The following is a 14,198-nucleotide window of genomic DNA, read 5'->3' on the forward strand; positions in this document are numbered from 1 at the left end:
GCACGTTACGATGGTTTGCATGCTCTTATACACTGGATGTCTTAACCTGAGTGCAGTCCAGGGGATCCTTTCTAATTACGGGAAGGTACTCTTTTCCTCAACGCTGTGATCTGACCCGTGACAGATCTGTACTACGCACTACGTACGTGGAGAACAAGTCAACTGCAAACCAGCTGAATGGGTGAATCCTATGCTGGTGCTGAAATGTCTTCGGAACAGTCCTCACGATTTCAAGGTTTGTTTTGAAATTTGCGAGTATCAAGTGTCAGTCAGAACCTAAGATGAAACGTTAATGAATGTTGAACTCTCATGCTTTATGTGTACTTCTTTCTTGGATTTTTCGATTCTCTGCTATTTTTACCGGACCGCTGCATTTACATTTCCTACACACCGACTCGGTGCGATTGAAATAAAATTGCACTACGCATGCAAAAAAATTAGTGGTCACCAAGCTGGTCCTCACGGGCCTTCGCTGCACCGATCTCACTGTGCTGTCACTGCAGGTTTACTTGTCGGACGGGCCCTTTCGTGGGACTGCAAGCACCCCAGGACCTCACAGTGTACCTGACTGAGCAAGGGAGTGATCTCATTAGCTCAGGTCCTCTGAGAAATAGACAGGAAGACAGGATTACATGTGTGGGGGGATAATGCCTGTGAAGGGCAAAGGGGTTGGGAATAGAGAGTGGAGGGGAGCTTTCGTATCACGATGTAGATCTGACTCCTGGAAAGGAGTGGGGAATAAAGGAGGATTGGGTAGGGAAGGGTCTCGGACCTAAGACAGACCTGCCCAGGTTACATACGGTAGAGTCCTGGAGCCACAGTCACCCACTGGAGAAGTCCCTCAATTCGCTGGAATGAGCCTGCCTTAGCATGGCCACCAGACCAGCCGTTGGCTGAAAGCAGCCTGTGAGAGGCATGGCCTCAGTGAGAATGCGGCGGTGGAGCGAAGGAAACAACAGCTGCGGCTGTCAGTCACTTCTGCTCCCCGCAGATCTGAGCAGCACATTTTCATGATGGCTACGGAAGCTGACAGACAGAAGGTTGGCCACACCCCAAGGATACACAGCCAAAAGCAGCGATGCCAGAATCTGTCACCTTGATGCGGGGAGAGGGAGCGGGCCCATGGACCCCTCTGAATAAGCCTTCATACGCAAGGATAAACATATATAGCAGTAAATCCTTACACATATTGAATGCATAGTCATTCCAAACTCCACGGGAACAGATTTACTTTCAACTTTGTGAGTTTCTTTTTTTTTTTTTTTTTTTTTAACGTTGATTTATTTTTGAGACAGAGAGAGACAGAGCATGAACAGGGGAGGGGCAGAGAGAGAGGGAGACACAGAATTTGAAACAGGTTCCAGGCTCTGAGCGGTCAGCACAGAGCCCGACGCAGGGCTCGAACTCACGGACCGCGAGATCATGACCTGAGCCGAAGTTGGACGCTTAACCGACCGAGCCACCCAGGCGCCCCAACTTTGTGAATTTCTTTCCAGGTCCTACCCATGGGACATTATTGCAATCATCATTGCAAGCAGCACTTCCTATTTGCTAAAGATTTGCTATTTGTAACTAATATTTCTACATTTCTATCATAACCTTCACAATTATGCTTTTTGGTGACCAAACAACATTCAACAGATGGATGTGCCATAATTTCCTAAGTCATTGCTATGCAACATTTCTATTATTTTGATTATTATTATTTTTTTAAATGATCACTGCTAATGTTCTTATGTACATCTTTGGGCACATACTATTTAGTTTCTGTTAGGTTGTAGCTTTCGGATAAGTTTCTAGGTTTCAAGTTACTGGCTCTAAAGATACAGTTTTGTGGTCATATCAAATTTTGCCAAATTGCTTTCTAAAATCATTATGTCAATTATGTTTACTATTTTGAGAGAGAAAGAGAGAGAGAGCATGCAAACAGAGGAAGGGAAGAGAGTGAGGGAGAGACAATCCCAAGCAGGCTCTGCGCTGTCAGCGCAAAGCTCAGTGCAGGGCTCAATCCCGAGAGCCGTCGAGATCATGACCCGAGCGGAAATCAAGAGTTGGATGTTCAACTGAGCCAGCCAGGCACCCCAAACCATTGTTAATTAATCATGTGCATTAGTTAGCTGTTGTTGCACAAAAAATTACCATAAAACTAAGTGGTTCATACAACCCACACTTATTGTTTCACTGCTTCTGTGGGTCAAGGATCCAAGGAATAACTTAGCTGTGTCCTCTGCTTCAGAGTCTGTCACAGGTTACAGCGAAGGTGCTAGCTGAGGATGTTGTCTCTTCTGAAAGCTCGACTGGGGACAGATTATCTTCCAAGCCTACTCAGTTGTTGTCAGAATTCAGTTCCAGCTGTTGTCAGAATTCAGTTCCTCATGGGCTGTTGGATTGAGGGCCTCAGTTCTTAGCCAGCTGTTGATCAGAGATGGCCCTTAGTTCCATGCTATGGCAAGGCTCCAATATGGCAACTTGCTTTATCAAAGCATGCATCTGAGAAGACAATAGAGTCTGCTAGGAAGACAGAAGTCACAATCTTTTGTGACTTGATTACAGAAGTGATACCCCCTTAATGTTGCTGTATTCTACCGTTTTGAACCAGGGGAGTAAAGACAGAGGATGACACAAGGCCAAGAGCACCAGGAGTGGGGATCACTGGGACCATTTTGGAGGCTGTTTACTACAAATGTCACCAAGAACATACGTTTGTACCAACTTCACAGCAACCACCCTAAAAGTGAATGGTCTAGCATTTTAAAATTACCAGTATAGTAGGTATAAGACTATTTCCCATTTTAAGGGCCTCTTCTCTGGCCTGGTATCTACACCAAAGGGACATGGGTCCTTTGCTCTCAGCTGCTGCCACGTAATTTCCAAAAAGTTGTCAACTGATAGCAACTCAGCAAAGGAACTGACCTAACTGGGACTTTGAAAAGCTCTAAGCACAGACTTGTAGCAGGCAGCAGTGAGTTCCCTGGGAGGGTTCCAGCCTCAAGGAATTGCTGGTATTTGGGCAGCAACTCCAAGCTCTGAACACCCTAGTACCTGTATCACTTAAAAAGCAGGGACATTTAGGAAATCAATCTTCTTTTAATTTTTTTTTAACGTCTTTTATTTTTGAGAGAGAGAGAGAGAGAGAGAGAGACAGAGCATGGGCGGGGGAGAGGTAGAGAGGGGGAGACTCAGAGTCCAAAGCAGTCTCCAGGCTCTGAGTGTCAGCACAGAGCCTGACGTGGGGCTCGAACTCATGAACCGTGGGATCATGACCTGAGCCAAAGTCGGCGCTCAACTGATTGAGCCACTCAGGTGCCCCAAAACCAATCTTCTTTGACTTCTCGACTGGGGACAGATTATCTTCCCATAATAAATAAATGTTTATTTATTTTTGAGAGAGAGAGAGAGAGAGAGAGAGAGAGAGAGCATGAGTGGAGGAGAGGTGGAAAGAGAGGGACACACAGAATCTGAATCAGGCCCCAGGCTCTGAGCTGTCAGCACAGAGCCCGACGCAGAGGTTGAACTCATGAACTGTGATATCTTGGCCTGAGCCGAAGTTGGACGCTCAACCGCCTGAGCCACCCAGGTGCCCCAAAACCAATCTTCTTTTAAAGCTTACTATATATACTCTCACTGGGCTTCACATTTTGCAAACTTTATTTCACTTTCATTATCAAAATAATACTGTAAGCTACATATCAATATCCCCATTTAATAGAATACTTGGGGACCAAGATGGGACATCACCTGTTCAAGATCACTCTGCTAAAGTGGCAGGACCAGCATTTGAACCCACAGCAGGCTATCCTGTCTCTGTCCTCTCTCTGCTTCCTAAAGTAACCTTGTCCTCAGCTGGAGCCTCTGAGGGCTCCTAATGCTTGGTCCCTCCACTCCATTCTCACCTCAGCACCAAATATGACAAATCGGGTGTCCTTTCCTCTTCAGTTAGCTGAAAGGGTCTCCCCTGGAAGATCCAGAAAGCTCTGCTCAGTGACCATTTTCTCCTGATGAGAGGTGAGGCTAGAGAGTCACCTCTAACCAGCAGGGGAGAAAGGCTGTAGAGGTTACAGTACAAGTTTATACCACAAAACCCTCGGGATAAATAGGACAGTGTAAACAAAGGGTTTGCAAAGGGGATCTGGACCCAGGCTCCTGACTTCAAATCCTTGTTCTGTTATTTTCAAAGCTTTGTGGCTTGGGGCCCATTTCTTCACCTTTCTGTGCTATTTCCTTGCCTGTAAAATTGAAATAACATTGGGGCGCCTGGGTGGCTCAGTTGGTTAGGCAGCCGACTTCGGCTCAGGTCATGATCTCGCGGTCCGTGAGTTCGAGCCCCGCGTCGGGCTCTGTGCTGACAGCTCAGAGCCTGGAGCCTGCTTCAGATTCTGTGTCTCCCTCTCTCTGACCCTCCCCTGTTCATGCTCTGTCTCTCCCTGTCTCAAAAATAAATAAACGTTAAAAAAAAAAATTAAAAAAAAAAAAAGAAAATTGAAATAACATTATCAACTACCTGTTCCAATTTGGGGATCAATGAAAACAGACTCTAAGAGCCTAGCAGAGTGTCTGCTACATAGTAAAGGCTCTATAAACAATACTGTAGGGATGTAGTGGGCAGGAGGACACACTGGGTGAGGATCCACAGGTCTCTTTCAGCCCCAGACTGTGATATCCGCACACCTGGGGATGGGGGTGCCAGGCATGGCCACATGGGGCATGGCACTGTGGATACTGGCTGCTGGGGATGAGTCAGGCTGCTAGGGTCAGGGATGGGCAGAGCCAATGATGGCATGATGGCTCTGGGGCTCCCTTTCCTATATTCCGGCTGTGTGTGTGTGTGTGTGTGTGTGTGTGTGTGTGCGTGCTCGTGCGCGCGCGCGTGCGCACATGGGGTGGGGGGGATCTGTGTGCCTTGACAAGAGCCTTCTGTCCGCCAGCCTACTTCGGAGTCTGTGCAGGACTGTTTTGGGTGGGGGGATTGGGTATCTCTGTACATTCACGCTCAGAACCAGGATCATGTGGGAGGGGGGCACGACTCAACAGGACAATGTTCTCTTGGGATCAGGGGCAGAGTGCTGACAGCTGAGGCGTGCTGCAGGCTGAGAAGGAAAGACGCAGGGCCGCATTTACAGGGTACCTTCCTGCCACCTGGTCTGTTACAGAGCTCTGGAGCATGCTTTTTCGTCTTTCTAGGATCAACACCCAAATCTGTGTGCGAGGGCACAATATATCACAAAATTTGGGGTGGGGGGGGTGTGTGACCTATTTCCTAAAGCCTCTTGGACGCCCTGGTGGCCTGAGTGGTAATCTGTGCTCTATAGGAAGTGACCAGAAGTGTCCTGGTTTCCCCACAGAACAACAATCACAGAAGATCCGGGCCAGCCCCTGCCCTTGGAAAGTCCCAAGTTGGGAAGACAGGACAGGGTCACCTATGATTCATATGGCCTCACCCATGTGTGCAGCCAGCCCTACAGTAAATGCTCTGACTCTAGGGAGCCAGGCCTGCCTGTTGTAGCTTAAAAGTTCCATTCATTTATTCAAACATGTTAGGGAAAGCCTCAGTGCACAGCAGTATACAAGACATAAACACTGTTCTTATAGATAGTACGTTTCAGTAGAGGAGATGGTAAGCCATTAGCTTCACGGTAACTTATGTAGTTACAGTTTGCACTAAGGGCTCGGGAGGGGTACAGGGTGCATGATGGGCGTGAATGGGGAAGGTTCCCAGGGTCAGGTCACTGGGTACTCCTGCAGAAAGAGCACTAAATAACAGAGACAAGAGCAAAATGGGAGAAAGCACCCCAGATCAAGGCACTGTGTGGGGAAGGAAGAGGAAAGCAGTGAGGGAACCAAAGTGCTCCTGAGTTTAGGATCCACAGAACCGCGAGAAGGGGACACAAGATGGTTAGAGAGGCCATTAGGTCCAGGCTCAGAGATGCAGCTCTTGCAGAAAGCAAGGGGATGTCCACAAACTTTTTTTTTTTTTTTTAATGTTTATTTATTTTTGAGAGAGACAGAAACAGAGCACGAGTGGGGAAGGGGCAGAGAGAGAGAGGGAGACACAGAATTCGAAGCAGATGCCAGGCTCCGAACTGTCAGCACAGAGCTGGATGCGGGGCTCGAACTCACGAGCTGTGAGATCATGACCTGAGCTGAAGTCGGACGCTCAACTGGCTGAGCCACCCAGGCGCCCCTAGCAGAAAGCAAGGGGATGTCTGCAAACAGTTTTAAGCAGAATGGAACCCAGACAGACCTGATTTTCCAAGAGCTGGGAGGGGTGGGAGCAGTGGCCAGGAGGCCGGAGGGAGGAACTATCTGGGGAGGGCAAGGACAGAGCTGAGGGTTGCCTGGGCCTGGGCGATGTGCAGAATGCAGCAGGGAGGAAGGGGAGGGGCAGCTCACAGGGTGGAGGCTCTGGGCCAAGGTCTGGAAATTGGGCCACACGAGGCATGCGTGGGGACCGGGAGCAGCTGAGGAGTGCAAAGTTTGTGACGTGGACTAGAGGGAGCCAAAGCAGCAGCCATCTCAGGGGATCACTTCCCTTACCACGGGGGCTCCCTGTCCTTCCCTTTTGGGCAAGTCAGCAGGCCATCCTGCTGCTCCTCTAGTATTGAACGCAGTGGGGCGGGGAGTGGTAAGTGGATGGAGCTCACCGAATCCAGACCCCAAACCACGTTTCTCCAGCCGAGATCACACAGTCATACATGGGGGCAGCAGCCGGGGGACAGCCTGAGGGGCCCCCTGAAGTGGTACTTCCCAGAGCGGACACGCGTTCTACCACTCACTAACTCATCCACCTGCCTATGCATCCACCAAGTATGTGCCCAGCGCCATCCCGGAGACCTGAGAGATGGGGTGTGTGGCCAGGCCGGACGTTGGGACCCGCAGGCTGGCCCCATGGAGCCAGAGCACAGATCTGCAGCCACCGTGAAGGACCCAGAAGGAAGACATGCCACCCCTCCCTGCTCACTCTCCATTCAGCCTCCTGCAGGAACTGTCTGCCACTGAGTGGGCTTCCTGGCTCCCTGGGTGTGGCCTGATCTCTTTGCCCTGAGTTACCTTGGCAACGGGCCTGAATTCTTCCACTGTGCCGGGGAAAACAAAATCGACAATGAAAAATAAAAATAAAAAAGGGAACCTGGCTTGCTGGCCACAACTGTCCCCACCTTTCCTGGGAAGGGGTCTCCTGTCCAAGGACCAAAAGTGGGGTCTGCTCCATCTGCCACTAGAAGGCCCAAGGGAAACAGAACAAGGGTGCAGCATATCCCCCTGGGCCCTGAGTGTGACACCAGGCCCAGTCCATCGCTCTCCTCCATCCTGCTTCCTCCTGGCCCCTGAAAACCAAGCTCCCTCTGCCCCTACCCCCGGCCCTCTCCTCCCCTGGCACTGACCATGCATCAGCAGGCTCCCTCCCTGCAGAGCCTCAGTTCTGCAATGGCTTGTTCCTTCCTCTTCCTTCGGCCACAGGTCTCGCCGGGTTCCAGCAACACCTCCACTCCCCTTCAGGCCCAGGGGCTCTCTCTGAGCATGCCATCTTCGCTGGACACATCACCCTTGAAGCTCTCCCTCAAGCTCCCACTTCCCAGCCTCTCAGGGCGACACTAGCTTCTCACCTGGGCCTCGAAGGTTTTCAATGTCTGCCACAATAGAAGGAAATTGGGATTAGACCACCAGGTAAACTACAGGGTGGTTGTACACGTCGTGCAAGCACCTCCAGGGGGGAGAAGCGGCCTGACTCCCACAGCCGGCTGGTATTCAAACACCAAGGAGGGACATCCCATTTCTTCGAGGGATGTCCTCTTGGCCAAGCCCTTTCGTTCACAGCTCACGCTGCCCCACAATCCTGCCAGGTAATTTACATCGTCCCCATCTGACAGCTGAGGAAACCGAGGCTTAGATTCAAAAGGGACTTGCCCAAGCTCCCCGGGATCATGAGTGGTGGACCGGGATAGAACCTAGGCTGTTTAATTCCAAAGTCTGGTTTATCTGACAATGGGCTGTGGGTCCAGAGGCACCAAGAGAGCCCCCAGAGTCAACGGCAGGGTGGTGCCTGCAGGAGCCGCATCTGTCCTTGTGATGAGTCCCTCAGGAGCGGCCCGAGTTGAGCGTGGCCCTCCACATCTGCAGCACAGAATCCCGGCGGGTCGTGAAGGGTAAATGTTTGATGCGGAACCAGTGTCTGGGAACGATGTTCCCACTAGGCGTATACAGCTTCGCTCCGTGTGTGCCCAAGAGGCTGCGCAGGGCTACGTTGCCGGATAAAACCTTCTCATAGAACTCCACTCCACCCCGGGCATAGGCTGCAGACAGGGAGGCCGTGCGGCGGTCCAGCCAGGCTTCCAGGGCATGAGTGACAGAGTCTGTGGAGAAGGCATAGGCCACAAAGCCCACCACCGCTGCCACCAGGTTGAAGGCAGCCCGTATGTTCATGGGGCCCCCATAGAGCCCCAGTGCATGCTTGGCACCCACGCCCAGTGCCCACGTTCCTGCCAGGCAAGCTGGGGCCGGCAGAGCCTGTAGGGCGGCTGCACTGCTCTCCAGGTACACCACTTCCTTGGCCAAGGCAAACTTCTGGGCGTCGCGGGACAGGGTCAGGGCATCTCTCAGCCGGGCACCTGCTGGGCTCTGCCAGTTCACTCTTTGCCCATGTACAACCACTGGATGATCAGTGTTGGTCAATGAGCCACCCAGGAAGCTGGCTGGGATGCCCACTACCGCCCCGGCGGGGAGTCTCGGGAAGCCAGCACTCACAGGCTGGAAGGTGAAGGTGGTGAAAGCCTCATAGCTATGGCCTGTGGGGACACCAATGTCCTGTAGCACCTCTTGGAAGAGCCTCTGCAGCTCTGGGGAGAGTGGGGCTGGCTGGCCCTGAGGCCAGTACTGGTATAGCCATTGGATCACAGGATCTGGGAGGACGTGGTATGAGATCTGGGCCCCAAATAGGCCTGCACAGGAACCCACCACCAGGCCTGTCCTGTGTCTCTGCACAAACGCTGCGGCCCGCCACAGGGGACCTGCCATGAGCGCTGCCACCGTTGTAAACCTGAGCCAAGAGAAAGACAAGTCAGCCAACAGTTCCGTGGGTCTGCCTGCAGGCTGACCTACCCCAGGGCCACATCCTCTGTAACTGAGGCAATACAGCAAGGTGGGTAAGAGCATGAGCTCTACAGCCAGAGCTCCAATCCAAACTCCCTCTCTGTGCATCACCTTACCCATCTGCCAAACAGGCAAGGGACAAGGGCATCACTAGGGTGGCGGTGACGGGCATATGAATAAACATATGAATACGTAAAATAATCGGTCTGGCACAGCAGCTGACACCTCTTGTGATAATGCATGATTATTACGTTTAATAAGCACCAAGTCCCCAACTGCCTCATGACACTATTCATCCCATAGTGAGGCCCTATGTTCAACGTATGAAGTACTTCTTAGATGCTAGACAACGACTCTTAGAGCTTTATATATATTATCCAACAATTGAATCCTCACAACTCCATGACCCAATTACTATTGCCCCTATTTATTTGTTTATTTAAAAAAAATGTTTAGGGGCGCCTGGGTGGCGCAGTCGGTTAAGCGTCCGACTTCAGCCAGGTCACGATCTCGCGGTCCGTGAGTTCGAGCCCCGCGTCAGGCTTTGGGCTGATGGCTCGGAGCCTGGAGCTTGTTTCCGATTCTGTGTCTCCCTCTCTCTCTGCCCCTCCCCCGTTCATGCTCTGTCTCTCTCTGTCCCAAAAATAAATAAACATTGAAAAAAAAAATTAAAAAAAAATGTTTAATGCTTATTTATTTTTGAGAGGGAGAGAGACACAGAGTGTGAGCAGGGGAGGAACAGAGAGAGAGGGAGACACAGAATCCAAAGCAGGCTCCAGGCTCTGAGCTGTCAGCACAGAGCCCGATGCAGGGCTGGAACCCTCGAGCTTTGAGATCATGACCTGAGCCGAAGTCAGACGCCCAACCGACTGAGCCACCCAGGAGCTCCTACTGCCCCTTTTTTAAAGCATTGGAAACTGAGGCACGATAGGCTAAGTAAATTCATCAAAATCCCAGACTACCAAAGTGGCAGTATTAAAGGTTGAGTTGTGTTCCCTCCAAATTCACATGCTGAAGTCTTAACCCCTGCCCCCCCTCTAAGAATGTAACTGTATTTAGGGATATAACTGTATTTAGAGATAATTAAGTGAGGTCATGAGGGTAGGTCCTCATCTAATATGACTGCTGTCCTTAAGAGAACACCTTAGGACACCGACACAGAGGAAAGACCATGAGAGGACACAAGCCACAGGTGACTATTTACAAGCCAATGGGAGCAGTCTCAGAAGACGCGTCATGCTGACGCCTTAATCTTGGACTTTCAGCTTCCAGATCCTGAGAAAACCAATTTCTGCCACCCAGTACTTGTCCTGGCAGCCCTCGCTGTGACTAACACAGGCACAGTATTTGAACACAGGCTATCAGGGGTCCACAGAAAAATTTTCATCTCAGAACAAAATTTAATGCTAAATTACAAATATACACAAAAGTAGAGAAAAGAGCACTTAGCCACTTAGCACTTCAACCAACTCATGGCCTATCTTGTTTCCTCTCTCTCCCACCCACATTCCTCCCCCAACTGGTTTATTTTGAAACAGGTCCTGGGCGTCCTCTTTTTTCATTCGTAAATATTTCAACAAGAATTCACAATTATTTTACTTTGGTTGAGGCTTACTGTCTTCCTGCCTCTGAAACGTGTTTAATTAGCAAGTAAGTTGCTACAAACAAGAACGTGGGGGTACCGGCTGGCCTATTTTAACAAAAAACTCCTAACGGGGCACATCACTTGGGCCTATTTTCCCAATGGAGAAACTAAGGCTAGGAAAGCAAGGGTCCTGGCCAGGGTCCCAACGCCCCCAGGCCCACCAGCGCCAAGGCCACGATCCAGGCTGGCCGAGGAGGGGCCGCGGGACCCTCGCGGAGGGCTCGCCGCCGGGCGTCCATCCCGGGCCCCAGGCTGCGCACCGCAGCTCGAAAGCGCTGCTGGCGTGGACCCTAGGGAGGGGGCCCGTCCCCGGCTCCGCGAACCTGCCGTCCCCTCCGCTCGCTCACCTTTTCCGCAGCCGCCACCTAGCACACGGCGACACGTGCGCGGGGCGGGCCCAGCGCAGAGCGCGGCCGGCCTGGGCTCTGGGGGCGGGGACTACAGGGGGCCTGGCGCTGAGCAGGCTCTGGAGGCGGGACAGGGGGGCGGGACGTCCGGGGCGGGGCCTGGGGCGGGGACTAGCTCGCTGGCGGTCGGGGTTGGAGCTGGAGGCACCTTCCCGACTGAGTGCCTTGGGGCGGGGCTGAGGCCTGCGGGGTCCTAGCCTTCGGCTGTGCTGCGTGGGCGGGGGCTTCCTTCTCTGTCCCTGAAAGGCGGCCTTGGTCGCCTGTTTAGCCCTCTAAGAAACGGCGGCCCAACGTGGGTTAGGAGGTGACCGGTGGTTGCGTTGCCTTCGGAGCCCAAGCCCACCTGACTGCCAGGTCCGTGGCCTTTCCTGTCTGGAAGCGTTCACCGCCAGTGGTCTGCTCTGGGCTCTAGTTTACCGTAGCAGCTGCCCCCTGGCCCATGCCCCTCAAGTGATCCATGCTGTACAGCCCACAGAGCAGCGTCACACCTGTCACTTCATCTTCCCAGCAGCGCTGCTCGCCACCTGTTTTTTGTAAATAAAGTTTTATTGGAGGACAGCCATACCTATTTCTTTACAAGTTGCGTATGGCTGCTTTCTCCCAGAAGGGCACAGTTAACTAACCAGGACAGAGACCGTCTGACCCAGAAAGCCTAAAATTTTAGCTATCTGGCCCTTATGGAAAAAGTCTGTGGACACATGAAGTACATTATTCCCATCTTACAGATGGAGAAACAGAGGCATTTAGCTTCCACAGGATGCCCAGCTCATATGCACCTAGCATGCACCAGAATGGCACAGGACTCCTGTCCCTGTACATTTCCCATTACATCTCCTGCCTTCATACAATTCAACCTAGTCGCTCTTGTCCATTCTCCCAAGTGGGTCTGGCCTCTGTGTCTGACTTTCTCTTCCATCCAAGCCCTTTTCTGCCCAAGGAGAAAGAAGGGCTTAGATCCTGGGTGGAAAGGTGAGGCTGCCAGGGAAGATAAAGATGTAAGGAGACCCAGAAGCCTGTGGGCATTGGGGTGGGGTTTTGGATGGTTAGCAGGCTGTGGGCCACTGTCCCTCCACACAAACCATCAGCTCTCTGCAGGGGTCTTGACCACGAAAGGGCTAGCTGCAATCTCAGTCAGGACCATACCTGACTCCTAGCTAACCCTCTGTGTGTAGTATCCCATGGAGACACCTTGGGGTTGGTGTTTCCTGTCTCAGGCTTGGCCCAGCAGCCCCTTCTGGAGCCATAGGCTGGTCTGGCAGAGATAACCCTACTGACACTAGGGAAGAACCTAGTCTGGTGTGGCTGTCCCCGGGCAGACGTGGGTTGGTCCCTCAGCCCAGAAGCAGTATTTATGGAGACTGAAAAAGAACTTTCTTAGGAGGCAGGGGGCTCTTGCCTAAAGGATGTCACCTGCCCTGGACCTCAGTTTCCTCATCTCTAGAGTGAGGATAGTATCTATCTCAAAGGACCATGTTACCTCCTAATCCTAGAAGTTTCCTAGATACTCTCATCCCCATAACCAAAGAGGGGTCACTTCAAGTCACATGCTCCTGAACAGGACTTGGGGGTCTCCCTTCAATCGTGGCCTTGAAAGTCTGTCGTAAAAGGTTCTGTGACCAGATGTACATCTAGAAATAGTGCAGTGCACAGAGGCTGACGCTAGACTGCTGGGGGTACATCCTGGCTCTACCCCTTACTAGCCGTGTGACTTTGGGCAAGTTAACCTTTCTGGGCCTAGTGTTCTCATCAATAACACGGGATGAGAGTACCACCTAGCTCCTAGGATTACTGTGAGGATTCAATGGGTTCATGTACGTATGATGTCCTGCATAGTTTGTACCAAATAGCTATTAGCTATTATTACTGGGATCTGCTCTGTTTCTTACGCCAACTCTGGCTGCTCATTTGTTTGTGTGTAAATGATGCTATAACACACTTCAATATGTGACCTCAGCTAGATTCCGAAGGTGGGATAGTCTACAGGGCAGATGATGTGGTCTTCCTAACAAATCAATGGCATAAAAAACAAGGGAAAGGAGACATTCACAAAATAAGAGATGTGAAAGACAGAGCAGTTAAATGCAAGATGTGGCTTTTGTTGGGATCCTGAATCAATAGTTTAAGTGTAAAAAAAAAAGACACCTTTGAGACAGCTGGGGAGATCTGAATATGGAGTGAACATTAGGTAACATTAATGAATTGTTTATTTTGTTAGATGGGATGAAGGAAGATATTTATGTAAACCAAAAAGTCCTTGTCAGTTAGAGATGCATATTGAAGTATCTAGAGGTGCAACGACATGATGTCTGCTATTTAGTTCAAAATATTACAACCAAAACAAACCACCGCCATGAAAACAAAAACCAGGGGCATAGATGAAACAGCAACGAAATGTCGGTAGTTGTTGAAGCTTCATGACCAGTTTAGGAGGGAGTTCGTTATCCTGTGCTCTACGTATGTTTGGAAATTTCCAAATAAAATGTGTTTTGTTAAATGTGTATTTGAAAGTACGCTGATCAATTGAACTTCATCAAATTAAAAAATTTGGGCATCAAAGAACATTATCGAGAAAGTGAAAAAACAGTCCACAGAATGAGAGAAAATATTGGCAAATCATAGATATAATAAGGGCCTAGTTTCCAGAATATATAAGAACTTGTAACAACTCAACAACCAAAAGACAACCTAATTTAAAAGTGGGCAAATTGGGACACCTGGATGGCTCGGTTGGTTAACTGTCTGACTTCCATCAGATCGTGATCTCATGGTTTGTGGGTTCGAGCCCTGCGTTGGGCTCTGTGCTGACAGCTCAGAGCCTGGAGCCTGCTTCAGATTCTGTGTCTCCCTCTGTCTCTCTCTCTGTCCCTCCCTGCTTGTACTCTGTTTCTCTCTCAAAAATAAACATTGAAAAATTTAAAAGAAAAAAAAAGTGGGCAAATGACTTGAATAGACACTTCTCCAAAGAAGATTCACAAATGGCCAACGAGCACATAAAAAGATGCTCAGCATCCTTCATCATTAGGAAAATACAAGTCAAATCCACAATGAGATACTATTTCACC

General features: G+C 50.6%; 1 protein-coding gene across 3 annotated transcripts; it reads right to left on the reverse strand.

Annotated features, from left to right (window-relative positions):
- Positions 1-1,873: 1,873 nt before the first annotated feature.
- Positions 1,874-11,188, reverse strand: TMEM177 (transmembrane protein 177). Of its 3 annotated transcripts, none has more exons than XR_015255166.1 (3): positions 11,077-11,188; positions 7,602-9,031; positions 1,874-2,490 (listed from the first exon to the last, which is right to left on the reverse strand). XR_015255166.1 is itself a non-coding variant. In XM_086718429.1 (2 exons), exon 2 carries the CDS (start codon positions 9,007-9,009, stop codon positions 8,074-8,076), a length of 936 nt encoding a protein of 311 aa, XP_086574555.1. In that variant the 5' UTR covers positions 9,010-9,031; positions 11,077-11,188; the 3' UTR covers positions 5,498-8,073. The 3 variants fall into 3 exon arrangements, 1 of the variants encoding a protein (XP_086574555.1); XR_015255165.1 differs by having other exon boundaries at positions 7,380-9,031; XM_086718429.1 differs by lacking the exon at positions 1,874-2,490 and having other exon boundaries at positions 5,498-9,031.
- Positions 11,189-14,198: the final 3,010 nt, after the last annotated feature.

This window comes from Puma concolor, chromosome C1 (assembly GCF_028749965.1).
Source record: "Puma concolor isolate L17-30 chromosome C1, mPumCon1.1.hap2, whole genome shotgun sequence".
In the NCBI taxonomy this organism is placed as follows: domain Eukaryota; kingdom Metazoa; phylum Chordata; class Mammalia; order Carnivora; family Felidae; genus Puma; species Puma concolor.